The 22,617-nt window shown below is 41.6% G+C and overlaps 1 protein-coding gene across 1 annotated transcript in view; it reads left to right on the top strand.

Annotated features, from left to right (window-relative positions):
- The window catches only part of nek7 (NIMA-related kinase 7), a 58,293-nt gene that overhangs the window by 1,151 nt on the left and 34,525 nt on the right, over window positions 1-22,617 (top strand). The window contains exon 2 of the mRNA XM_084012113.1: window positions 20,193-20,279. Within this exon, the coding sequence (XP_083868239.1) occupies window positions 20,220-20,279 (60 nt within the window). The 5' untranslated portion in view covers window positions 20,193-20,219. The remainder of the gene's footprint in view (window positions 1-20,192; window positions 20,280-22,617) is intronic.

Below are 22,617 nucleotides of genomic sequence, written 5' to 3'. Positions count from 1 at the left end.
ACACACATCCATACTATCTGCGTCAATTAAAAGGCAACTTCACTCAGCCATCCAGCCACTCTCATTGTCCATTAAAAAAATAGGGCTCAGTTAATGTATGACATTTAGAAGAATTGTTTTATCATAATTAAATACAGACCTGCTTAAAGCTATTGCAAAGTGATGGCATGCTTTTGAGTAACTGATTAAATATGACTTTGTTTGATAAATGCAGCGCCTCTAGTCAAGGTTTTTTTCTGGTTCCGATGAGGGTAAAGTTGACTTTGATTTATGAACTTTGATTTACTTTTTTAATAGATGTTGATTTCTACCATTAGCCACAAACTTCTGAATTATTGGAGGTTAAACTGCTGCATGCCAGCGTCAAGTGATGATGAGACTTGACTCTGACTTTGATTTGCTTGCTTGTCGTTTCACTTGCTAGAAAGTGGTTGATTGGACGGTTTTGGTGATTGCATCATCGGACACCATATGGGGAAGCAAATTCTGGGTACTGACAGAAGTTTATGCAGCTTTTTAATGCTTCTGGTGTATATTTATGTTATTTACTGTCACAAGAGCTTACAAAGAAATAACTGATTATAAACATTATTAGCAGGCTGTGAGATTGCAAATCATGAACGGATCATAACATGCACCTCATATGATAATGAGTATCATGTAGAGACCGCGCTTTCCACAAGCCCCTTTGTGCGCTCCCACATGACTGGTGCGAACATCGGGGAGCACATGGCCGTGCACACGAGACGTCTTGTACAGGGGATCGCTGTCACACTATTTTTAATTGTCTTAATGAACTGACAAAGTGCACAGTCAAGTACAAGCACCTCCGTTTTAATAGCTTTTGAGCTATTTATAAAAAATACCCATGCATATAGGTTATATAGGCTACATGGCTTCATACATATCAATTATTATATCAGAATCAGAATACTTTTTCGCTTCCTGCAGAGATTTTCCACCATCAGCAGATGGATTCATTAGTAAACGCTTCCAGACCAGCCCAAACGGACAGTATTTACCAGGCAAATGGACCCGAGTTTGTTTTCAGTAGAAAGTGTGCCAAATGATTACAGTTTAAGTGTATGCTATTCTTCTGACCTATGTCTGGAAAAAGCCCAGTTGCTGCTTCCAGCTGTCTGTTCTACACTGTTTAACACCTGAAGAGTTATAGCCTGAAAGACATTGTTTATTTGGAAGAGAACTACTGGTGGTTGTTAAGAGATGGTTTATTTGAATGAAAAATAAATCAAGAAGTATTTTTTTGGGGAAGAAAGTTTTTCCTGTGTGTGTGATTCACTGCATGAGTGAGTCAGAATGGTTATTGCAAATTCTATATTGATTGCATCTACAGTTCTGTTTGGACCTGAGTGAGTCATCTGCAATAATAATAATAATAATAATAATAATAATAATTATACATTTATAAATAACCTTTTAAAAAAACCTCGCCTCTCCAAGGCCTAACAGTTTTGGGGGTCACACATCGGGTGAAAACAGTATTTCATGCCATGTTGCTGTCACTGCCTATCACAGCCAAATATTTCAGGCATCATACTATCACATTTGGCTATGCTGCAGAGAGATGATTCAGACAAGAGTTAGTGGGAACTGACATACCTTGTTGACCCAATTATTACTCACTTCTCTGTTGCCACATTCGATTATCGTCAAAGACAACAGGCTTGAGCCTGCCAGCGTCATCAGGTGATAAAGAGATGAACACCGGCTGGCTCTGTGAAGTTGACTATCAAGGAATGTGTCACGAACCGGATGATCAGCAAATGGCTGCCAAATGTTTGCATCAGTCTCTGTTGAGAGGGATTTCTGCCAGTATATCCCGCTTTGAATTTCAGCTGATGAGAGGTGGATTACTTTTGACAGGCTTTGGCAAAACTTTGCCATGCTCTATTGTTTGGATTTAATAATCAGACTAGCTAGTGGTGATCGCAGTGATGATCAATAGTGTTTAGCCTGATTGAATCTGAAAATAGAAGCTGATAGAAAGAAAACTTTGTCATCAAAGATCTACTTTAACTTTTTTATTCTACTCGATTATTAGACGAGGCACTGATGATGTGCCATCATCACATGAGAAAGGAGACGGCATTCACTGATTTATCTTGGGTTCACATACATTTCGTATTGGCCGGCTATGCCAAATGTACTGTATGTTCTCTACTACTAGTACATTTAAAGTGAGCTCCATTCATTGGTGTGCTGCACCCAAAGCAGTGATTTAGCCTCGCGGAATTTACTAAATCGCTCTATCCTGTGAGAGTTTCCTGTTTTAGTCCTGGAGCTGGCCCCTCTACTGGATTAAAGATCAGAAGAGACATTTGTCATCTGACCACTTTAACAGTCATCTTGCCTTTGGGTTTCATAAAGAACCAAAATGTTAACTGTGTTGTTTTTTTTTTTTTTCACAAAGCATATTTGAAGGAAGATGCTTCCTGAGGCCATTTTTGAGCTACATTAAACACTGTCTTTTGCATGATGTCAAAGACCTTGGCCAAGCATTGTACAGAAATGATGCTGGCAAAGGTAGCGGATCACTGCTTGGGATATAGGCCTGTTTGGCGTACTTTCTTTGTGATTAGTTGTTGTATTATCAAATAATAAAAAGCAAGAAAAGGGAAAATACAAGCTTGATGGCTTCCCTGAAGAATTTAGAATTGAGTCTTTCCTTTCCAGGCTCAGTTTGGTTAGAGTTTAGTGTAAGGTCTTTGGCAATGAGAGTGGGCTGTCTAAGCAGCTCCTTATACTCTCCTCAAACAGCCAGCCAGTCAATATTTTTCATATCCATCTCCCTTCTATCTTATGAAGGGTCACTGATGTTTCAAGCGTTCACATATCCTTGGAGGATGCCTCCCGGCTGCCCGTGTCACGTGAAAGTTCTCCATTTCTCTGTGGCATTGATGCCTTTTCTCAATGGGCTCTGTAGTGCTCAGGGGGGAAACAGACTACAAAGACATGCAAACACAAAAATTACTGACCTCGGACCCTGTTTAAAGTTTATGAAACGCTCTCAGCGCCCTCTGGTCAGCTTATGCCATGACCACACAATATCAGCGGTTTATTTCACTGCAGAGTGTTGGAAAACAACTGTGGACTTTGGCTCTGAAATCGTACTCTAAATAAAACAACTCTCTTTATATGTAATGCAGTTATGAACCTTTTAAATGAATGGATGTATTAAAACAATGCCATAAAAGGTATTGTTCCCCACTTACAGAATGGCCTCTAAGCAAAAAAAAACAAAACGGAGAGATTAAACAACGATGAAGAAATATATAGCTTAAATATGCCTGCCTTTCACGCTGGAAAGGTTGAAACAAGGCCCACTTAGAAATAATGTTGCAGACAAAATTATTCAAACATTTGAATAATTTTGATGTATTGACATAAATACCATGTTTGCTGTTTTGAATTATTTAGAGGTACTGACGTGACTGAAATAACTAGCTTTGGCTGATCTAGTTATTTGTTACAATGACTCTTAGCACAGTTTGATAATTGAGTAGGTCTTTTTATTTGAGAGTCAATATTTCACCAACTTTAATCAATGGTAGTTAAGCCCATTGCTACACAACCACAATATTGCATATAGTGCTAGTAAAAACCATGTGCTACAAACTGCAGCAGTGTGACGAGGTGCGAGTTAGAGCATGACACAGGAGTGGATTTTCACTCCCGTCCCATCCCACTCCCAGAGAAAAAATCCCATCCCATCCCAATCCCGGGCCGGAGTAAAAAAAAAAATCCCATCCCGTCCCCACTCCTGGTGCAGGTCTAAACCAGGAAGCGGCACACAAATCGAACCAGCAATCATCCGGCGTTACAGATTAAACCGCCATGCAATAATACAGTTACTGGACTTGATCTACATTGTGTTGAAATTGATTGAAAATAAAAATGGAGCAAAGAAATATCAACGCAGACTGGAACAATTCCGTTTTTGTGTTCTTTATTATTATTATTTTTAGTGAATGGTTTATCTGAGACAGTTCAGCTCAGATATTTTTCTTTTCCTGAGAACACGAGTAGTCGCGGACGTGGATGTCTCGGGTCTGGATGGAACAACAATTTTTCTTGGTTTGCTGCTTTATGTGCTTTTTTTGCGCTTTCTTTTTGTCGTTTCAAGATCCGTGTTGGATACATGCGGCCGCATTCATTGCTCTTTTAGAGGCGCGCTAATTAGTATGGCTGTTTGCCCGGTGGCTGTCAGGTTTGGTGAATACTATGTAAAATGGGGAAGCACAGCGTGCGCTGTGTGCGAACTCCCAATAACAAATGCAGCGCAAACTGCGCCAGTCTTAGTAAATCTACCCCTCTGTATCATAGCAACCAAAACTTCTCAGCTGAAAAAAATGCTGTGCCTCATTGCCTTTCGATGTTCTGCATTTAAAACTGTCATCTTTGTCATTTAAAAAAAGCTAAAATATACTAATAATAGCCTAACAGCTAAAGCTTATTTATCTATCAGAATAAATTAAGTAATCAGCAAAAAAAAAAAAAAAGCCAATCATGATCACAGCAGGGGAAATTCCTTCACTGCAACAGCTGTGGTGGCAGTCTACATAAAGAGCTGTTTAGTCAGATTGTTGGGCTGGCTGCAGATGCATTCTACTATAGATAAACAATATACACATATGAACTGTAGCTGTGGGTTACTGCGTGTTGAGGAACTTCTGTTTGTTGCCATCTATACAAAGACACCAAATCCATGTTGGCATTTTGTGCATTGGGCTGGAAATATGGCTTTCAAGCAGCATCCTCCTTCTTTTTTTTTTATTGGAGATCATTCTCCAATCGTCCCCTCTTTATCTCTTTTGATTATCCACATGCAAAAAATACAAATCCCTCAGGATACAAATTCACTTTCACGGAATAATTACAAGATGCTATATGCCACTGTAAACACCACATCAGTGACAGTGACAGTATGCATTTGTCATGAGATGAGACAAAAGCAGAATGAATTTGCGCTCATCAACAGAATGAGGGAAGGCACTTTTTTTTTTGTGGTGCTTGCTGACTGTGCTATGGGCGTTTGTTCCAACCTCATCACAAATGAGTCTTAATGTTTCACACGGGATTTGCTGCATTAGAGAGCAAATTTGTATGAGATTATCTTGTTTTGCCCTCCTCCTTTTCTGTGGAAAATGCCAGGGACATTTCACCGTCTGTATTTTTTCCCGCTTTCAGGTCGCGTGTTAATCATGGACGAAGGCCTGCTGAGGCATTTTTCAATTGAGTAGTGTCACCTTTGTAAAAGTCAGATTCTTTATTTATTGTAACCCATTGCATTCCAGCTGTTAACGTTGCCTCTGTGCGCTCTGTTATACAGCCCTGGAAATATATTATATATATTCACATTGTCATTGTGCGTCCACTGGAGGAGAGAGCAGAGCTACGAGGACTTGATTTGTTTCAACTACATTCTTCAGATGTGCCATGGATGCATTAGAGCATCATAGTTTTCTAATGCTAAGGATATCCAATATCTCAGTATTTACCACCCTTCCATACACGGTTCCCCTCTGCATGGATATTATACAAAATATTCACAACATCATACAAAATATCATAGGAGATTATTAAAGGAAATATTTTCATATTTTGCAAATGCATGGAAAAAATAGCATTAGATGTATCATTATGACTGCACTGTGTAGCTGTATTATGTAGAAAAATCAAGATATCAGACTGGTCTTGGTAGATGAATTGGGCTTAAGGGACTCTGATCACATGCAATGCCCCCTCTTACTCCCCACCCCCCCAACTCAATTCTGAAATCTGTCTTTTGGATTTGGGACATCTTTCCCCCCCTCGTCTCCCCTCCTCGGCCTGTGTTTGTACCCCTGACTCACAGCTGTCTTTCGTGGTCTCCCTGGTTGCTTGGTTTGGCCGGGGGCTTTGAGGTTGTGGTCAAGGCCTGGGGGCATGAAGAGGAGTCATAATGAGAAGCTCCCCTCAACTCCTGCTGCCTAACCTGCCCCCAAGCCCCTTTGTCTCGCTCCCTTTGCACGGCCATGCCACCCATTTCTTCTCCTCTTCCTGTATTTCGGCCTCTCGTCTTAGAAACGCTTGATTACCCCCCCCCCCCCCCCCCCCCCCCCCCCATATAGTTTCCCTACTACTTCTTCCCACCCCTCAATCTCTGTGACTCTCGATCTGTTCCTCATTCTTGCCTCTGCTCTCCTCTCCTGGGGGTCATCTCTACCGGGGGCCTCCACTCAGCCTCCTCCTCCCTGCCCAGCCTGGCCCACAGTCAATGGGAGGCAGGCAGCCTGACTCCCTCAGAGCAGCAGGAAGCATCAGCAGCAGGGGTTAGGCCTGTATGGCGCTGCCGGCTGGCTCTGTCAGAAGTCCTGCCAAGCCAAGGATGAGAGACCTCTGCCAGTGTGGTATTGGGGCACCGAATAAAAATATTTTACAGATGTCTGAAGTCAGGCATCAGGAGTCAGCAGCGGCTTACTGAGGCCTAGAGCAGAGGTGTCTTTTAAGTGCAAACGATGTGCATGCTAATGTTTTTGTGTCTAGAATTTATGATAAAGAAAATTAACTTTAACTATGAATGGAGGAGAAAGAGCTTAAAAAAGGACTTAATAAAGTGGTCGTCTGGAGTCTGGGGGGCATTTCAGGAAGTGGGTGTGTGGCATGAGGAGGGAAGTAGGCTGGTCTCATTTCTGATTGGCTGGAGGAAAAACAGTGAGTTGATTTGGTTGGGTTTGTGTTCAAACAGGGGGAGCATCCTATTTTACTGCACTGTGAATGCCTGGCTGGGTTCCCAACCGGTTCTGGCTTGACAATTTAACAATATTTAACATTGCGCCTTTCTGCAGGGCTTTGCTGTGAACAGCAGTCGGCAAGCAGCACAGCAGCAAAAGCCTGCGTGATGTCGGTCCTTGGTTGTGAAGCCCACCTAAAAACAACGCACAAGCAGAAAGCACATCTTGAAGTTCTGATTTTAGAAAAAGGCAGATGGCATGGGCTGGTGGTGTCACACTGTAAAAAAACAAAAAAAACCACCAGGATCGCCTGATGAAAGCAGCTCCCGCTTGCTTTGAACAGCAAGTCTGTCATGGTTGGTGTCTGCTGTGTGGCTCCAGGTCAAACTGTGATACGCAACTCCTGGAATTTGCGCTTTTTAAGTTTTTCATGTTCAAATCGTCTGAGGGAGAAAAACAGGGGGTGGAGGGGGGGGAGGTGGGGGGTGGGTACAGGAGGTTTCATTAATATTAATATTCTAATATGTGAAGGAGGCAGGGGAGGCCTATCTGGTTTATCTTCTTTCAACCCCTGTTGTGGAGCGTTCTCTCTCTCTTTCTCTCTCTCCTGCTCTCTTTCTTTCCTTCTCCAGTTCTCTGCAGTTTCGGCATAACTGACATTTTCTTTGGTTCTGATCTACATACAGCGACACGTGGATTTCTATATCTTATTTGGGTTAAATTATCATATTAGTAAATAACATGTAAGATGTTGGTCTGAAGTATCAAACTCTGTATTTATAGTTCTAGTGGTGGCACTTGAAATTAAATTCTGTTTTGTTTCCTTGCCCAATAGCATACTTAGACTTACATACTTGTATAGTACTTGTACTTGTATTTGTATATGGAGGCCTATCAAAAACTCAAAATGCTATTTGACTTTGTTATTGTGATATATAGTTGTTATTTATATAAAAACACAACTCAAATGTTTAGGAAATCAGTTTTTTTTAAATGTAATGGTTTAGTATGATTGAACTGTTTTTTAAATATGCATTATAAACTGCTTAGACCGAGTGATGTTAAACATTATATTTGTGCACTCTAATACGCCTACAAGGCCAGAAGAGTTTAGTGTTTATTTTCTAAAGGGCATTAAAGAAAACGCAAGACTTTTAACATGCATGCTGCTACCCTGAATTATCATTAAGGGAAGTCGTTTGTGTGATCCGTCGAAGAGATTGTTCCTCTGCGTCCTTTTAACAATTTAAAAGAGGTTCTCTGCTTGTGTTTCTGATGACAGCATGAAGATGTGGCAAGAGTGCTGAAGTTTAAACAGTCGTTTGATTGTAGAATGATGAATGGCAGAGAATAAAGGAAAGGACTTGGTGGTGAAAGCAGAGATGGATCTGATGACAGGATTTAGAGAGTGGTTAAGACTGTATTAGCTATTATGAGCTGGATGAAAGTAGCTGTTTACAAGGTTGTGTGACATTCGGTTAGTTCCTGCTTTTCTGGACTCTGTTCAGTGTTTGTGAGTGATCATTTGGCTGCAGTGTAATTTGTGTTTATGAACAAGTGTTTCTGTGAGAGTTAGATGACTTTTGGGGATATTACTCCCCATTGTGACTTGGATAAAAAGAAGAGGATTTGGGTACATTTGGATTCAGCAGCGAACCCCTTTCTGCCCTGATATCTAGAAATGAGGCTGATGTGTGGTGTTTTACAGATGTTGGACGGATGCAGGGCAGAGTCCAGCCTCTGTGTTAGGGATGGTGAAACAGGTCTGACATTTCTCCTGAACTGAAAAGGGAAATCCCTGCAGGCACAGAGTAGAGGGGAGGAGGGGGAGAATGGAGAGAGGTGCGACCCCTTAGGGGGCACGTGATTCTCCCATACTTCAGCTCCTTATACATACACTCGCACACACACTGGGATGCTCCGTCAGTGTGCCGGGTGATGCACTCATGCAAAGAAGGATGAGTGCCCGAGGAATACAAAAGAAATGTTGAACTTGTGTGTGCATTTTGTGTGTCTGCCTATGCATGTGTTGTGTGCACATGTAAGTTCCTGCTTCTCTATGATCATTTGGGTCCATTTTTCAAGTGTTTGGCTTCAAACTCTGAGCAATTTCAAATGATTGAAACAGGACAAAAAAAGCCTAATTTCTCACTTCATTGCCGTGCACACACACAGAACGTCGACAAAATATATATCTTTCCCGAGAATATGATGTGAATGAATGATGTGTAATGGAGAAGTCAAGAAATAGAAACCAGCAGATTTTATTTTTTCAAGTACCCATTCCAAAAATGTTGACTGGCTTTTTTATATAGGCACATTATTCTTGATTTATTTCCAGTCCCATGTTTTTCCTCAAAGGTACACCTCCTCTTCAAGACAGAGCCATATGTCTAGAAAGGAACAATCCATGCTTGCCTGCGCCGCTGTTATTAATCATCACGCAGTTTCTATTTTCCAAATCCCAAATTCAAAGAAGAAAAGCTACCGTGAGCTGTTAATTTGGCTTTGCTATGTCCTTTTACATACGAGGTCCAACCAAATCATACAGTGACGTGATCCTCAGCCAGGATAAATGGTGCTACTGGAATCAACCTGAGGTAGTCATGTTTTTGTTGGTTTCACATGAAGGAGTCATCCTCCTTGGCAGCGTGACAACAGCATGGGTGTGTACGTCATACGCAGCAACGGTACTGTATTTGACCTCTGATTGCTCTGGATCTGGTTAGGTGTGTGTGTACGTGTGTGTACGTGTGTGTACGTGTGTGTACGTGTGTGTACGCCAGCCAGCAGGGCCCACCACAGAAGCCACAGCAGGCTGAAACCGAACCAGAGCCAAGCTTGATTTTTGTGGAGGCACATTCCCATGGGCCCACTATAAGTATGTATTCAGTGTATGCATGGAGTTTGACATTCATTTCTGTGTGAGTTTATGTGTATGACATTCACGTGTGGACTTACACTTTTGTGTTTTGGTACCCCTTTCTCTCATTAATCGAGTAAAGTTTTTTTTTGGGATGTTTCTATTAGTGACCTTGGAGATGCTGACGGGTTGCGGTCCTCTTCCCCTGTCCCCCACAGATTATACGAGAAGCGGCTTGGGCCCAGAAAAGCTCCAACACGAGCCCCTTAGCCTTCACGTTAGCACTCAACTATGTAACGAGACATGCCTGGGAACTGCTCCTCTCACATTACTAATGACTTGGACATCTTGCTCTTGTCATTTCCTCTTAGACAAACTTCGATGCTGACGCAGGGTAACTGCTTCAAACTATCCAGGGAGAAAGGGGGGAAAACCTGCTTGAAGGGAGTATGTGAGACTGCTGCTTTTTGTGAAGGGGAAATAGACTACAATCACCAGATGTTTTTGTTTGTAATGGTTGTTTTCTTGGATGAAAAATTAAAATGACAGGGCTCATCATCTCCAAACAATGCAGAGGTGGGTCAGCAGCTTTACTGGAACCCAGTACATGCAGGGTCGGAGGCACTGATGCTGGTTTGGAATAGAAATGGAATAAATGGGTGTTTGGTGCTGGAGCTTTGTAATCTATATACATCTATTACCCTTTAATTTCTTGTGTAAACGACAATGCTGCGTTAAGTCTTCTCTGTAACAGTCGCATGTAATTTTCTGCATCTTTTGTTTTATTTTCCTTTTTTGCAATTTTTAGTTCCCATGGGCCATGTCAGGCTGCCTCCTTCCATGCAGCTTCCTGTCCTCCTTTATAGATATTAATAGAGGGTAAAGAAGGGAAATGTCATTTCAGAATCATCGGAACACTACGTAGACGATGATGCTCTCCCCGGTTGACTCTTGACTGTTTGTATGATGACGAGGTTAGGCTTCAGCAAACACAACTGTACAGATGAAGACTCTTGGTGTAAATGCTGTATAAAACAATCCTATATTTAGATCGTAACAACAACAACAAAAACGACTCGCGTGGCATTCCCAGGTTTGTCCTTATTTTATGTCTTCAGTTATTTTTTTTATTACTGTAAGGCCCCTAGCCTTGCAGACAAACAGAGCCTCGGCCCCGTGGTACAAAGTGTCACATCCGATATCGTGGTGCCAGAGGTGATGAAGCTAATTTGGTGGTCAGTCAGTGACATGGCTAACAAACAAAGCCCTTATTGGTCCTGGAGCACTGGAAGCTCTGCGCTGCTGTGCGATGCTCTGTTTTGCATTGTGAACGAGTTGTTGCCACAGGGCACTGATGTTACCTAAAGCCTGGGTGTCTTTGTCATGCTGCTGCAAATCTGGGTTCGGATGTTTGCTTCAAATATTCAGATGAACTGAGAGGTATGGGCTTGAAACGTTGGCACTATACTGTGCTTTAGAGTGATGTGATGTAAGAGTTTTCACATTAAAGTACCTCATAAGAACTGCCTCAACACTGACCGTATTACTTTCTCCTAAAGTCTAAAATAAAAAGTCTGACTAAAGCATGCAACGTTTATAATTGATAATCCACTAATTGGTTGGATCATTTTTCAAGCAACACCGTCAAACGTTTGATGGATTCATGTTTTCAGTTGTGAGAATGAATTACTTTCTTTTATTTGTTATTTGTTTATAAAGACATTCATATTTTTGGGCTTTGGAAAGAACTAGACATTTCATGGTGTCACATTGTGATTTTGTGATGGCTGTTTTCCCCTGTTTTCAACAGACCAATCAATAAATTGAGGAGATAACTCTTAGATGCTTCGTTGTCTCATCTGTTGTTTTGGTCTCAGTCGACTAAGAGTTCTTTAGTTGATTAGTAGATTTACGCTGAATGACTTATTTCCAAGATACTTATGAACACAAATTTTGTAAAGTGATATCTAACACATGAAAAATGTTTTAGTTGACTAAGAATTTTTCACTTGAGGACGGTCCTAAAAATACCTGGTGGATTCATTTATATAATTAGTTGTAGCCCTAAATCAGACACATGCCTTTTCATTTTCTCTGTGCTGACGTGGACCTATATCTTAACGGTCGCACAGATTTCTTCTGTCATGGTGCACTTAACTTTATGTGGCACCCTAAAAGTTGTAATTTTTGCTCGCAAAACCATTGCAGCCTGGAGTTGAAACTACATCCACGATTAGTCCCTCGAACATCCTAAAAACGGATGACATCACTCGCAGCTAGATCAGCCCTAAATGAAATGCTCTTGATTTTTGTTCACATATTATGCATCCTGTTTCTATTTTAACCGAGGTGTGATGTGATATGGCATTTTGAAGGGCTGTAAATGTAGCGATGGTGTGCAAGCATAGCCCAAACCCCCAGGGTCCCCTCTCCTGAACGCCTGGGGGTTCTCTCCTTCACACAGCCTGCTCCTTTGCACACTAAGCTGGTTTCTGAGGGATCACACGGCTGTCTTAAATGCAGCTCTGTTTTTGCATACTTGGCCCACACAATTTTGTCTTTCCTTACACATTCAGCAATTTGTCAATATACCTTGTTTATTCTCAGTGATTGACAGTATGAATTGGATTCACCAGGGAAAGGGGGGTGGTGAGGGAAAAAAAAGAGGGGTAGTGTGGCTTGCTTTCTTTTTTATTTTTTGACTGGTACCATGGTTGTCTGTCACTCTTCTTTTATCATTGAAATTGGAGTTTATCTTTTACAAGCCTGAGTGGAATGTTTTTGTTTTTCAAGTGATTATTAGCATCCTCCTTGGCTGCCGTCTCTGGCTGATGAAATGAGCACATCAAACGGTGCGCCACGCTAACGAAGCGGTGCGGTGCTGGCTGGCTGGCTGGCTGGCTGGCTCCTGCTTTTTGCTGTAAGGCACCTGCTGAAGTGACAGGCTGGCAACAAAGGGCCCCCCCGGCCACAAGAGAGTCGTCAGTGCGGCTGTGGAGTGGGCAGGACAATCGAGCAAATAGGTGGCCTGGGCTTTCAGCCACGTGCCAGCTCGTGTCGACAACACACAGGAGGAGCAGGGAGGGGAGGAGGTGGGGAGGACGAGGGCCAGGGAGAGGAAGAAAAAGGGAGTAGCGGACACCTGCATGTCCTTGAGTTCTTTTCTCAATGGTGGACATCTTTTACTATACACAGTGGCTGAAAATGCAAAAGGAGGACCGAGCTGGATACGAATGTGCAGGTGTGCACGTATGCATTGATGAAGACCGACAAGAGTCCAGTGTTAATAGGATTACTGGCTCATGAAAGGTCAGGTGATAGTGGAGATTTTTTTTTTATAAAGGCTTCAGTAGGTGAAATGTACACACACACTGGAGCAGAGCCCTGTGTTGGTTTATTTGGATTGTTAGGGAATAAATCAATTTAGGCCTCACATGAAGCGCAGGCGATTTGTGCTGTGCTATTTACTTCTGCAGTGAAATAATCATTAGCCTATAAAAATGTGAAAGTGAAAAATGTAAAGGAGGGCTATAAATAGTTGGCAAGCAGCATTATGGATCACTGGCCTTGTAGTGTCCCTGTGGACCTCGGCGGTTTTCTTTGTCTTAATTCCCCTTTTTATCATTTTTCTGTGCTCCCTCCGCTCGCCGGGGGAAGGTCTGAGTTGTACAAAGATATTGTCACACACAAACATAAATACTGTATATGTATTGAGCTTAACATCACAGTTTACATTTTTATCATGCTTCTTCATGGATCCGAAACATATTATGATGCGTTAACCGTGAGTTGAAAGGAGGGCTAGACTGGTAAGTATGGTGAGCTGAAATATCGAATGGTTTTCACTTCTTACAGGTGTCATGGTGCTAGGGATTGGACGGCAGAGCATTTTAGTGTAGATCAACACTCACAATAAGTTGACTGTGGTGAATTTATTGGGATTTATAATTAATATGACTTAAAAATGCTGTCTAGTTCGCTATCATGGTAGAGAAGAAATTGCATTCAAATAGTGCCAAAGATCTGTTTGAGGTAATTTAGAAACTTTCTTTTTCAACTGTGAAATTTCTCTCTCTATACCCTACATATCTTGGTTTCTAAATAGCCCAATTCGGGCGTTCATATAAACAAAGTTTGGTTATTTTCTGTGTTTAAAATATAGGATACCACAATAACAGTATTATCTGATTTTTTGACTCAAACACTGATTTCTATATTGCCTCCAAAATCCAGTTTTGGTCAGGCTATAGTTAGAAGAGCCTGAAAAGCCACATTGAGTTTGATCAGATACAGTCTGAAATAGACCTAGCCATTAATCCAGCCGTGTTTTGCCTGTTGAATAATGAATCCTGTTTGATGTCAGTGTTGTTGTTTGGGTCCTCTGTCTGACTGTTTGAGATTCTTTAATATTCTCATGCTGAGTTGCGCCCTGATTAACTTCATGCTTTTGTAGCCACATTTGGGGAATGGAAAAAAGTCTAAATGATTTGACTGTAGTGTGTTTGGTTGGCTTTGCAAAGCCTCCTTTCAAAGCCTTCGCTCTCTATCTTTGTGCTTTCCCTTTTAGATTGAGAGACAATAAAGTTTGGTCTCTTCATTTTGTATTCCATCAAGTCTTGGACCGTCTTACTCAAAGACCTCAAAGACTGGCTCACATGCTGAGGTGTAATTGGTCTTCTCCTACTCTCTGTCTCCCTCTCTCTCTCTCTCTCTCTCTCTCGGCTCGTGGTCCAACGAACACGAGTGCTCGCACATTTGGGCTAATGATTTTGAATAGTGATTAAAATGAATTGGAGAGTGCGCTGCTTCTGTAGTATCCGGACCCCTCGATCATTAGTGGTTCCCGTCCTCTCTCTTCCTTTTTTTTCTCCTCCTCTCTTTCTGTATCATCAGTGTTAGTCAAGCAGGGGTTTCAGACGAGGCCTGGGGTGGGCTTTCATGAGCACAGACTCAAAGATTTCTCCACTTCTTGTAATCATGGACACCACTCTTCTAGCACTTTCACTGTCGTCTTCTGGCTCCTCAAAGGTGCCTTTGATTCCCCTCACATCCTACACCCAGGCCGGATAGTGTCACATTATAATTTTCCTCTCTTTTTTTTTCTTCTTCAAACTTCTCCCTCAACCCCTGTCTTCACCTCCCTTTTGGCCCGTGTCGTTTCTCTTCTCCTTAGACCCATGCTCATCAGTATGTGTTCATATTTATTGTCCTCGGTTTGAGAGCTGATTTAGCGCTCTTCTCTTCGGGAACCGCTTAATTCCGGGACCCTTCCCCTTCACTTCCCAGTTCATCCCCCCGTCCCTCACAGATTGCCTTGATCCACCTTTTTATAATCAGCTCCCTGTCTTTGTTTTTCCTCTTCTTCTGTTTAAAATGAATAATGCAGAAGGGAGGAAATGGGGATTAAAGAGGAGCTAAAGCCAGTGCCAACTTCTGTGGTGCACAGCTCCACACCGTCTCTCACAGGAGCATGAACACATCAGGGCTAACAAGCTTCTCTTTTTTTCTCTCTCCTGGCATTTTTCTCAGTTATGTATCTGTCCCACTTGGTCCTATTCTATCCCTACTGTCACCTACTCCCTTTGCCTCACTCCGTTCTCCCCCAGTTGCCTGAAGATGTGCTCTTTCATATCAATGTCCGATGACTTGGGTTTTCAGAGCACTTGAGTTAAAATAAAAAAACACATATTGATTGCAATATGAATTATGTGGCAATAAACACGCTACAGAAAATAAAATATCGCATTTATAGGTTGCATACAGTTTCACACATTTCCTTTATTGCACAAAGTGAATTTAATGGAGAAAAGTGGATTGTATTATAGGGAGAATCTGTCTGATGGTGCACATCTGTTCTGAAATCCTGATTTCATTCATTTAAGAAGGTTAAGAAGTATTGTTTTTTGGCTTTATTTATGGAGAGGACAGTGTGAGAGGCACTGCACCATCATAGCACTGTGTAAATTATTCTGTAGGTCAAGAGAAGTGAGAGGACAGCTAGGGGACTCCTCTGATTTTATGTTAAGTTTACTCGTCATGAGGACGGAGGTCTACTTGGCCTGTACAAATGGTTGTGTTATGTTTGATGGTTTTTGGAGGGTGTGCTCCCAAGTTAAACAAAAAAAATAATAAAACCACGATGATGTCATCAGATAAGTTCCCCGACTTTATGAAAGTGCAATACATAAATCACCAGAGTGCCCTGTTTAATCACGGTTGGATTTTTGAACGGAGCCAACATTTTATGGCCTTCAGGGGACCTGCAGATTTTAGTGAGTCTTTACTGAAAGTCTATTTCTTGTTGAACTGAAAGGGTGTAGAGTTTTGCACGGTGCGGCGGGTGATGGAACATATGTCGCAGGAAAATAAAACAAAAAAAGAAATCACAGATTTGAGATGAGTATGATGGGAAGAGGGTGTGAGATGGAGATGTATTGCAAGTAAAGGGGGGGGGGGGGGGGGGGGGAATAAACTTAACAAATCAGATGTGTGCTAGAAGAGTGAGAACAAAGAAGACTTTTCACAGAAAATTGCTGAATAGTCTTGTTAATACTCTTTTCTCTCCTCCACATGTTCTGCCTCCCTGTTTCTCCCCTCCCTGCTCTAGCATTTAATTACCTGTGTGTGTGATTGGGCCTGCTGTGAGAATGTCGGACTGGAGTCTCACATCAGATGGAATACAGTCAGACAACAGTGTTTGTTTATACTGAATAGTTGGTGGTCTGGATGGAAAAAATCTTTTTCACTAGTCCACAGAAAAACAACCATCAGTTTGTCGGGGAGATAAATGGTGTTCCTGCTAGCTCACTTGCTCCTTGCTCACCAATTTTGATCTGCTAAGGAACTATATCCTCAGTCAGCCTAACTGTGATGGCGATGGTGAGAACCTTCCTTTATTTTAATGTTTAATATAAAAATATGACTTCACAGCTGTGAGATGACACCAAAGCAGACGGCAACCTCAGGTTCTGAAGTGTCTTAAACTTGCATTGTCTCTGCTGACCACCAGGGGGCGACTCATCTGGTTGCAAAAAGAAGTCAGATTGCATGGAATTCTATTGAAAACATGAACATTTTGTAAATTATGGTCTCATTTAGAGTAAACCAGTTGCTACCACGGTGTGGCTATAGTAGCCTCGCTACCATGTTACTACGCTGCTAAGATTACTTTCACACTTAGCTGTTGTGTTTGCACCAGAAGCCAGATCGAGCCAGATGCAGTAAGGTTCCACCCGTAGATCCTCCGCAGTCCAAATGTGGTTATTTCTGTCTGGTTGTCTATCTGGTTGTCTATCTATCTATGCACCAAAGGCATAGATATGGGCATATTGTGTCCACATATTTAGCCGATATTAATTCTCTCTACCACACCCTAATCATGGTTCCATCCTGTCGTATATTTGCAGCTGTCGGAGACCAAAGCACTGAACTAGTCTGTGACATGCATCTATGAATAGTTGGGGGATTTAGCTTTTAGCTGCTGCGGCCTCAGTGCTGCCAAAATCCTTGCCAGCCTTCCACCATCCCTAGTCCCTGACATAAAGGCAGGCAGACTGGTACCTTGAGTTTCCACTGCTGTTTGTGCCCAGCAAATGTTTTGGAAGTCAAAAATGCCTTCCTGTGATGAGAGCAGAACCTTTTGGGATCAGAGACAATGATGGAAACAGTGTAGCGGGTTTTATGGAAAGAGAGATTTCATAGCTTTAAGTTTCATGTTAATGTTTATATCAATCTTTGTGTTTGAGGCTTTGCTTGTGATGGGTTGATTATTACTCAAACTGTGTATGAATAGGATCCCCGAGTGACCTTGCCGCAGTTGATTGCGTTTGCTCCGTTAATGATGCTGTTTCCTGGTGTGTGCGTTAATCGAACATGGCAGTCTTAATTGATCTCGTTAACATGGGACGTGGGAGCCGAAAGAATGTCAGGGAGCTAAGATGCCCCCTGGTTATTTTGACGCGTAGACAGGCAGAAACACAAGAGGGTTAGGAAGAGGAGTAATGGTGCCAGCCCCAATCTAACACAACACAAGGCTGAAGTGCAAAGAATCACTACAAGAGGCAGGAAGGCCGCCTGGGTGGCTGACTTGTAAAGTCTCCTGTGAAAACGAAATCAAAATGTCACGACACCCTGCTAGTCAGCCATCCACTCGGCCTCTTTCTAATAGGCCTTATTTTCAACTAGTACATACATATCCAGGATAATTTCAGATTGTCTTAATAGGACCTGAAGCTTAATTGAATTACAGTTACAAATATTAAATCATGAAGACAAAGTATATAGTTGTTTTTGAGGCTGCTGCTTTCCGTTTGTGCTGACTTGAGGGGAATAAAAAAAGGAAATTTTTAAACATTTTAAAACATTATTTTAAAAAGCAATTATTTGGCTCATAATGATCTTGTCACCCTGGTATACATTGTTTTGTTAGGGCAAACGAGCATGTGAATTTTTGCACTAATAATCCATTGGTGTCAATGAAGATGCATTGAAGCGCTCTCAAAAGCAAGAGTGATGCCATTTATTTATAGGAATTACATTTTCAACGTATATGTTAGCTTGTGTGGGAACAATAATTACAAATTTCCTATGATTATGAGGAACATAATTAATTTTAGTCTCACCAGGGTACAAACTATAGGCTCATGTCTCTGTATAGGCAGCTTGTTTTGGGACAATGTGGATGGGAGTCTGGTAGGCGAAACTTTTCTTTAATTGGTGTTTTCATGGAAATGGTAAAAAAAAAAATGTATTGACATGTGTATGGTGTCATTGGTATATTTGGACAAACCTAATCAGAGTTAGGCTTTTACACAAGTCATGGCAAAAGTTGTCTTTCAAAAATGATTTTTCTTTAGTGGGTTTATTAAGTAAGAGAACCAAAAGATTCAGAAGCAGACATTTAACAATGCTTTTCTTAACCCCCACCACCCCCCACCCCCCAGCTCTGGGTGCTTTTAAATCCTAATTATCTATTTTTTAATATTTTTTTACATGTTTCAATGGATTTAAACTTGTTTGAAACGAGCTTTTAATGTAAATCTCGCAAAACAATATTCCCAATACAATCCCAGGAGGAATAGCGTTGTGCAAACAGTTATTTCCACGAGCTTCAAAGCTCACATGAAGGCCAGCAAACCCCCAGAAAAGAAAAGCCCAACTGATCTTAAAATAAACAACCACAGGATTTGCAAAATACTTCTGCTATATACACATGCTTTCTTATATGCACATACAAGACCTCCGACTCGCACGCAAACATGTGGATACAGTGCCATGCATACACTCTATATTGCTTAGTGTCTAATTAGCATTATTAACCTTTAGTGAATGGGACTGACAACATCAGGGGAGAGACAGCTCCTTGGTGCCATTCTGCTCTCCGTTGTACCAGGGGATTTTTAATTGGCCAGGGAGGTTTGAGGCGACAGAGACGAGAGACGGTTAGTAATACACAAATGACAGACTGACAGATCCGCAGACAGACGGCCTTCACTCTTGTGGAAAAACATGCAAATGTCCCACTGTGAAGTGCGTTGTGTCCCTTTTTTGGCTTTGTGTGGAACTTTCAGTGTGTTTGTCCATTGTGTGTTTGCCTGCATGTACAGTATTCATGTAAATAAGACGCGGAGAGACAACAGACAGCGGCAGAATCATTAAACCTGACACCCCATCCTGGATCGGTAGATAAAGCCCTGCAAAGCCCCGACTTTTTTTTAATCTGCCTCTGTCGATAGCTTCTGCTCGTTAATGCTTTCACCCAGCGTGTGTGCAGACGCACGTTCACGCACGCTCCAACATCACATTAAATATCTACGCACACGTTTCCTTAAGCTTAATTTAGTATGTTGATACAAAAAAAAAAATTATTGACTTTGGTTGACACATAGTTGCTGTTATTCATGCATTGTATCGTGTGTAAATTATGAGTGTTGTGTGGAGACTCTGATAAGCAGAAGATAATTTCATGTGTGAGGTTTTGCATCACGCTTTTTTTTTTTAAATGTTGTAAATGACTAAATCAGGTAATATTTCATATTGTCTGTTTTTAAGTATGGCGTTAAGCCAAGCGACTGATTGTGGAGTATCTAATGCAATTAGCTTGCTTCTAGGCTACTTGCCAGAACATGCAATTATACAGCACCGAGGCATACACCCATACCCAACGCACTCACCTCTGTGTGACCTATATTTTCTTAGAAAACAGAAGATGTAGTGGAACTGGGTAAATGCCGGCGTAATCAGTAATTCACATTAAAGGTCCCTTGGAGGAATGCCAAGGAAATACAGAGTGGCATTATCTCTGCTTTGGTCGGATTCATATCGCGTCCTGCTTTAGCTCTGCCGTGCTGCAACTTGAGCGGGACCCAGACAAAGAGTGTCAAATCCACAGGCATGACGTGGGATCCAGTTCTCCTGAAACTGGACACTCTGGCTACACAGCAATCCAATAGTTGAGTGCACAACAACAGAGAACAGTCATCCGCTTGATTGAGGTTATTCTTTTTGCTGTTGTGAAATGTTAATGTAGAACTCTGGGTTTTCTCTGATGTCCAACTTTGAGTCGGCTAACCATTTTGTGTGTTTGCTGTCTTCAGAAGAATAAAGGATCCAGCTCCTCCAACATGGATATGGACACGCAGCCACAAGGACAGCAAGCAGCCGTGCCAGTCTTTCAACCCCAGGTAGATTCCACACACACACACACGCACACACGCACACACACACGCACACACGCACACACACATGAAAAATTAGGTAGTAGGATGACATAAAGATGAAAATGGTCAACTGCATATTTTATGCAGCTGACAATTTTTATATTAGCAGTATTTTGTCCGACATTTTATATTCAGTCTCTAATACTCACTCTCTGGTTGTTTTGGGCCATTTTGAGCAACATTGTAAATAAGTGAGCAGGTCTGTTGATTCACAGGATTGTTGCATAAATATGAGGATGCATGTGTTTTTATCAGTTATTTAAGTAAAATAAAATCAAGTCAAATTATCTATGAAAAGTTTTGAAATATTTTATAATAGTTTTGTATCCATCAGGCGGGCCTTTGTTTCTAAGGGTTTCTATTCAGTTAAATTTATTAAAGTCAAGATTACAGTGAATGATTTTGTTTAATTTAATAATGATTGTGTCATGACAGAATGTTTTCCTATATATTTATTGACAAGGGGGATTTATTTGATCATATATGATGCCATAACCCACTCATCCATTCATTACAAGCATTGCATCCTACTTCCTTCACATTCTGAACTGTAAATATACTGTATTACCCTTTTTTCCCCCGTCAATCAAGTTGTGCTTTTGAGTCCGAGCTTCCTTCAGACCGCTGTAGTCTGTATGTGTGAGATAGACAGCAGTGGATGAATGTGGAGTTGTTTCTATTGATCAGGGATCTGGAGGCTGGCAGAGCCTGCCCTCCCTGCATGCCTCTATGGTTCGATACAACTCAGGCTTGTTCGGTGCAGATCTGGTCATTGTTGGATTTTAATACCGCCCTCCAACATCAGGTCCATTGATTTCTTTCTAGAAGGATGTTTTTGCAGCCATAACTATTGAATATACTTTAAACAAAGAGGATCATCCATATGCCCCAGAGTTTTTTTTTTTTTTGAGAACGAAACAACACTAAAAATAGGCCCGTACTCTGTTGTTGTTTTTCCTGCGTATGCAAGGGCACTGCAACATTAACACTGGAATTGCCAAGGGGGTTAATTTATTCTAAGATTTGTAATTGCAAAATTTAGGATAATTGGGTTGTACACAGAAGAAAGTCGGATAAAAGCTCTAATGATTAATTTCACTTAGGCAACACCCCCCCCACGCATACACACACAGACGCTAGATCTTCCACTGCTCTCCAAACAGTTGATTGTGTGTTATTTTTCAGGCTTAATGATTTCTCTGCCTGTTTTTCAGTCTATTTCTAGCAGTTTACATCAGTGTTAATCCCAGACCCACTTTTTGTGCTTAGATTATTGGTAGCACAGTGAACTTTCTATGTTGCGTCACGGTTTTTCACTCTCACAGAAGACGTCTGAACTGATTTCACATTTAGTGGGCGATGGAGAGGAAGAGTCAGTTAGAGTATGTAGATGGCTGTCTAAGCAGCATCCAGATGGGTGTCTTTCAACAAGTCCTGTATCTTTTTCACACTTTCCCGAGGTTCAGTCTGCTCGGCAGCACAGGGGGGTAAAAAAAAAAAAAAAAAAAAAAAAAAACCCACGGCAGCCTCCTCCTGAAGAAATCTGAATTGTATATGTGATGAAGAATATTCTGTATCGCTTGCAATATCATTCCTCTTGGTCCCGAAGGTATGATGCATATGCATTAGGTAAACGAGATGAGCTGGTAAGATGTGCATTTTTAATGGTGCATTTGCTCTTTGAGTGAGTGGGAGGGTTGGTGAGGAGGCCCCCACAGATCAGATTTTGATAGTCACTGCAGAGTTTGACAGACACGGATCTGTCTGCGAGCGCCGAGACACGGCGGCGCGGTTGTGGAGCAGATTGAGAGGAGAAGAACGCTAAGCACCTTTGGGGTGAATCCTGCCGGTTGGCGAAGGATGAATATTGCATGGTGCCACGCTCAAGGGGGCAGGTGACTGGTGGGGTTGGGAGCGGGCATCTCTGCCTGCCAGTTGCTATCTCCGTCTCTTCCTTGTATGTCTCTGGGAGGCTACATCCACAGCGATCCGACCAATTCTGTAAATGTGAAAGCAGTTTGTGTCCACAGTAGAGTTTTTAGGTTGTTTTCATGCTGATCCCTGTCCATTCTAAAACACTTCAACAATAATGAAACTAACCAGTTGACATAATCACTATTTATTCTTCCAACAAAAAAAGTATGTTTGGTGCCGTCAATAGGGCTGGGTGATATGGGGGAAAAAATCTTATATTTTTCTTGATTTTTGTCGAGCTTAAATGTTCCTTTTTAATGAGATGTGATGATATGACAAGGTTAGTTTTGGTTTAAATATTATTTATTTTTTCTCAGAAGTTGACACA

Source organism: Eutrigla gurnardus (genome assembly GCF_963514095.1).
Source record: "Eutrigla gurnardus genome assembly, chromosome: 6".
Lineage (NCBI taxonomy): Eukaryota > Metazoa > Chordata > Actinopteri > Perciformes > Triglidae > Eutrigla > Eutrigla gurnardus.
Note: the sequence above shows the minus strand (reverse complement) of the source record. Positions and strands in the feature narration are given on the sequence as shown.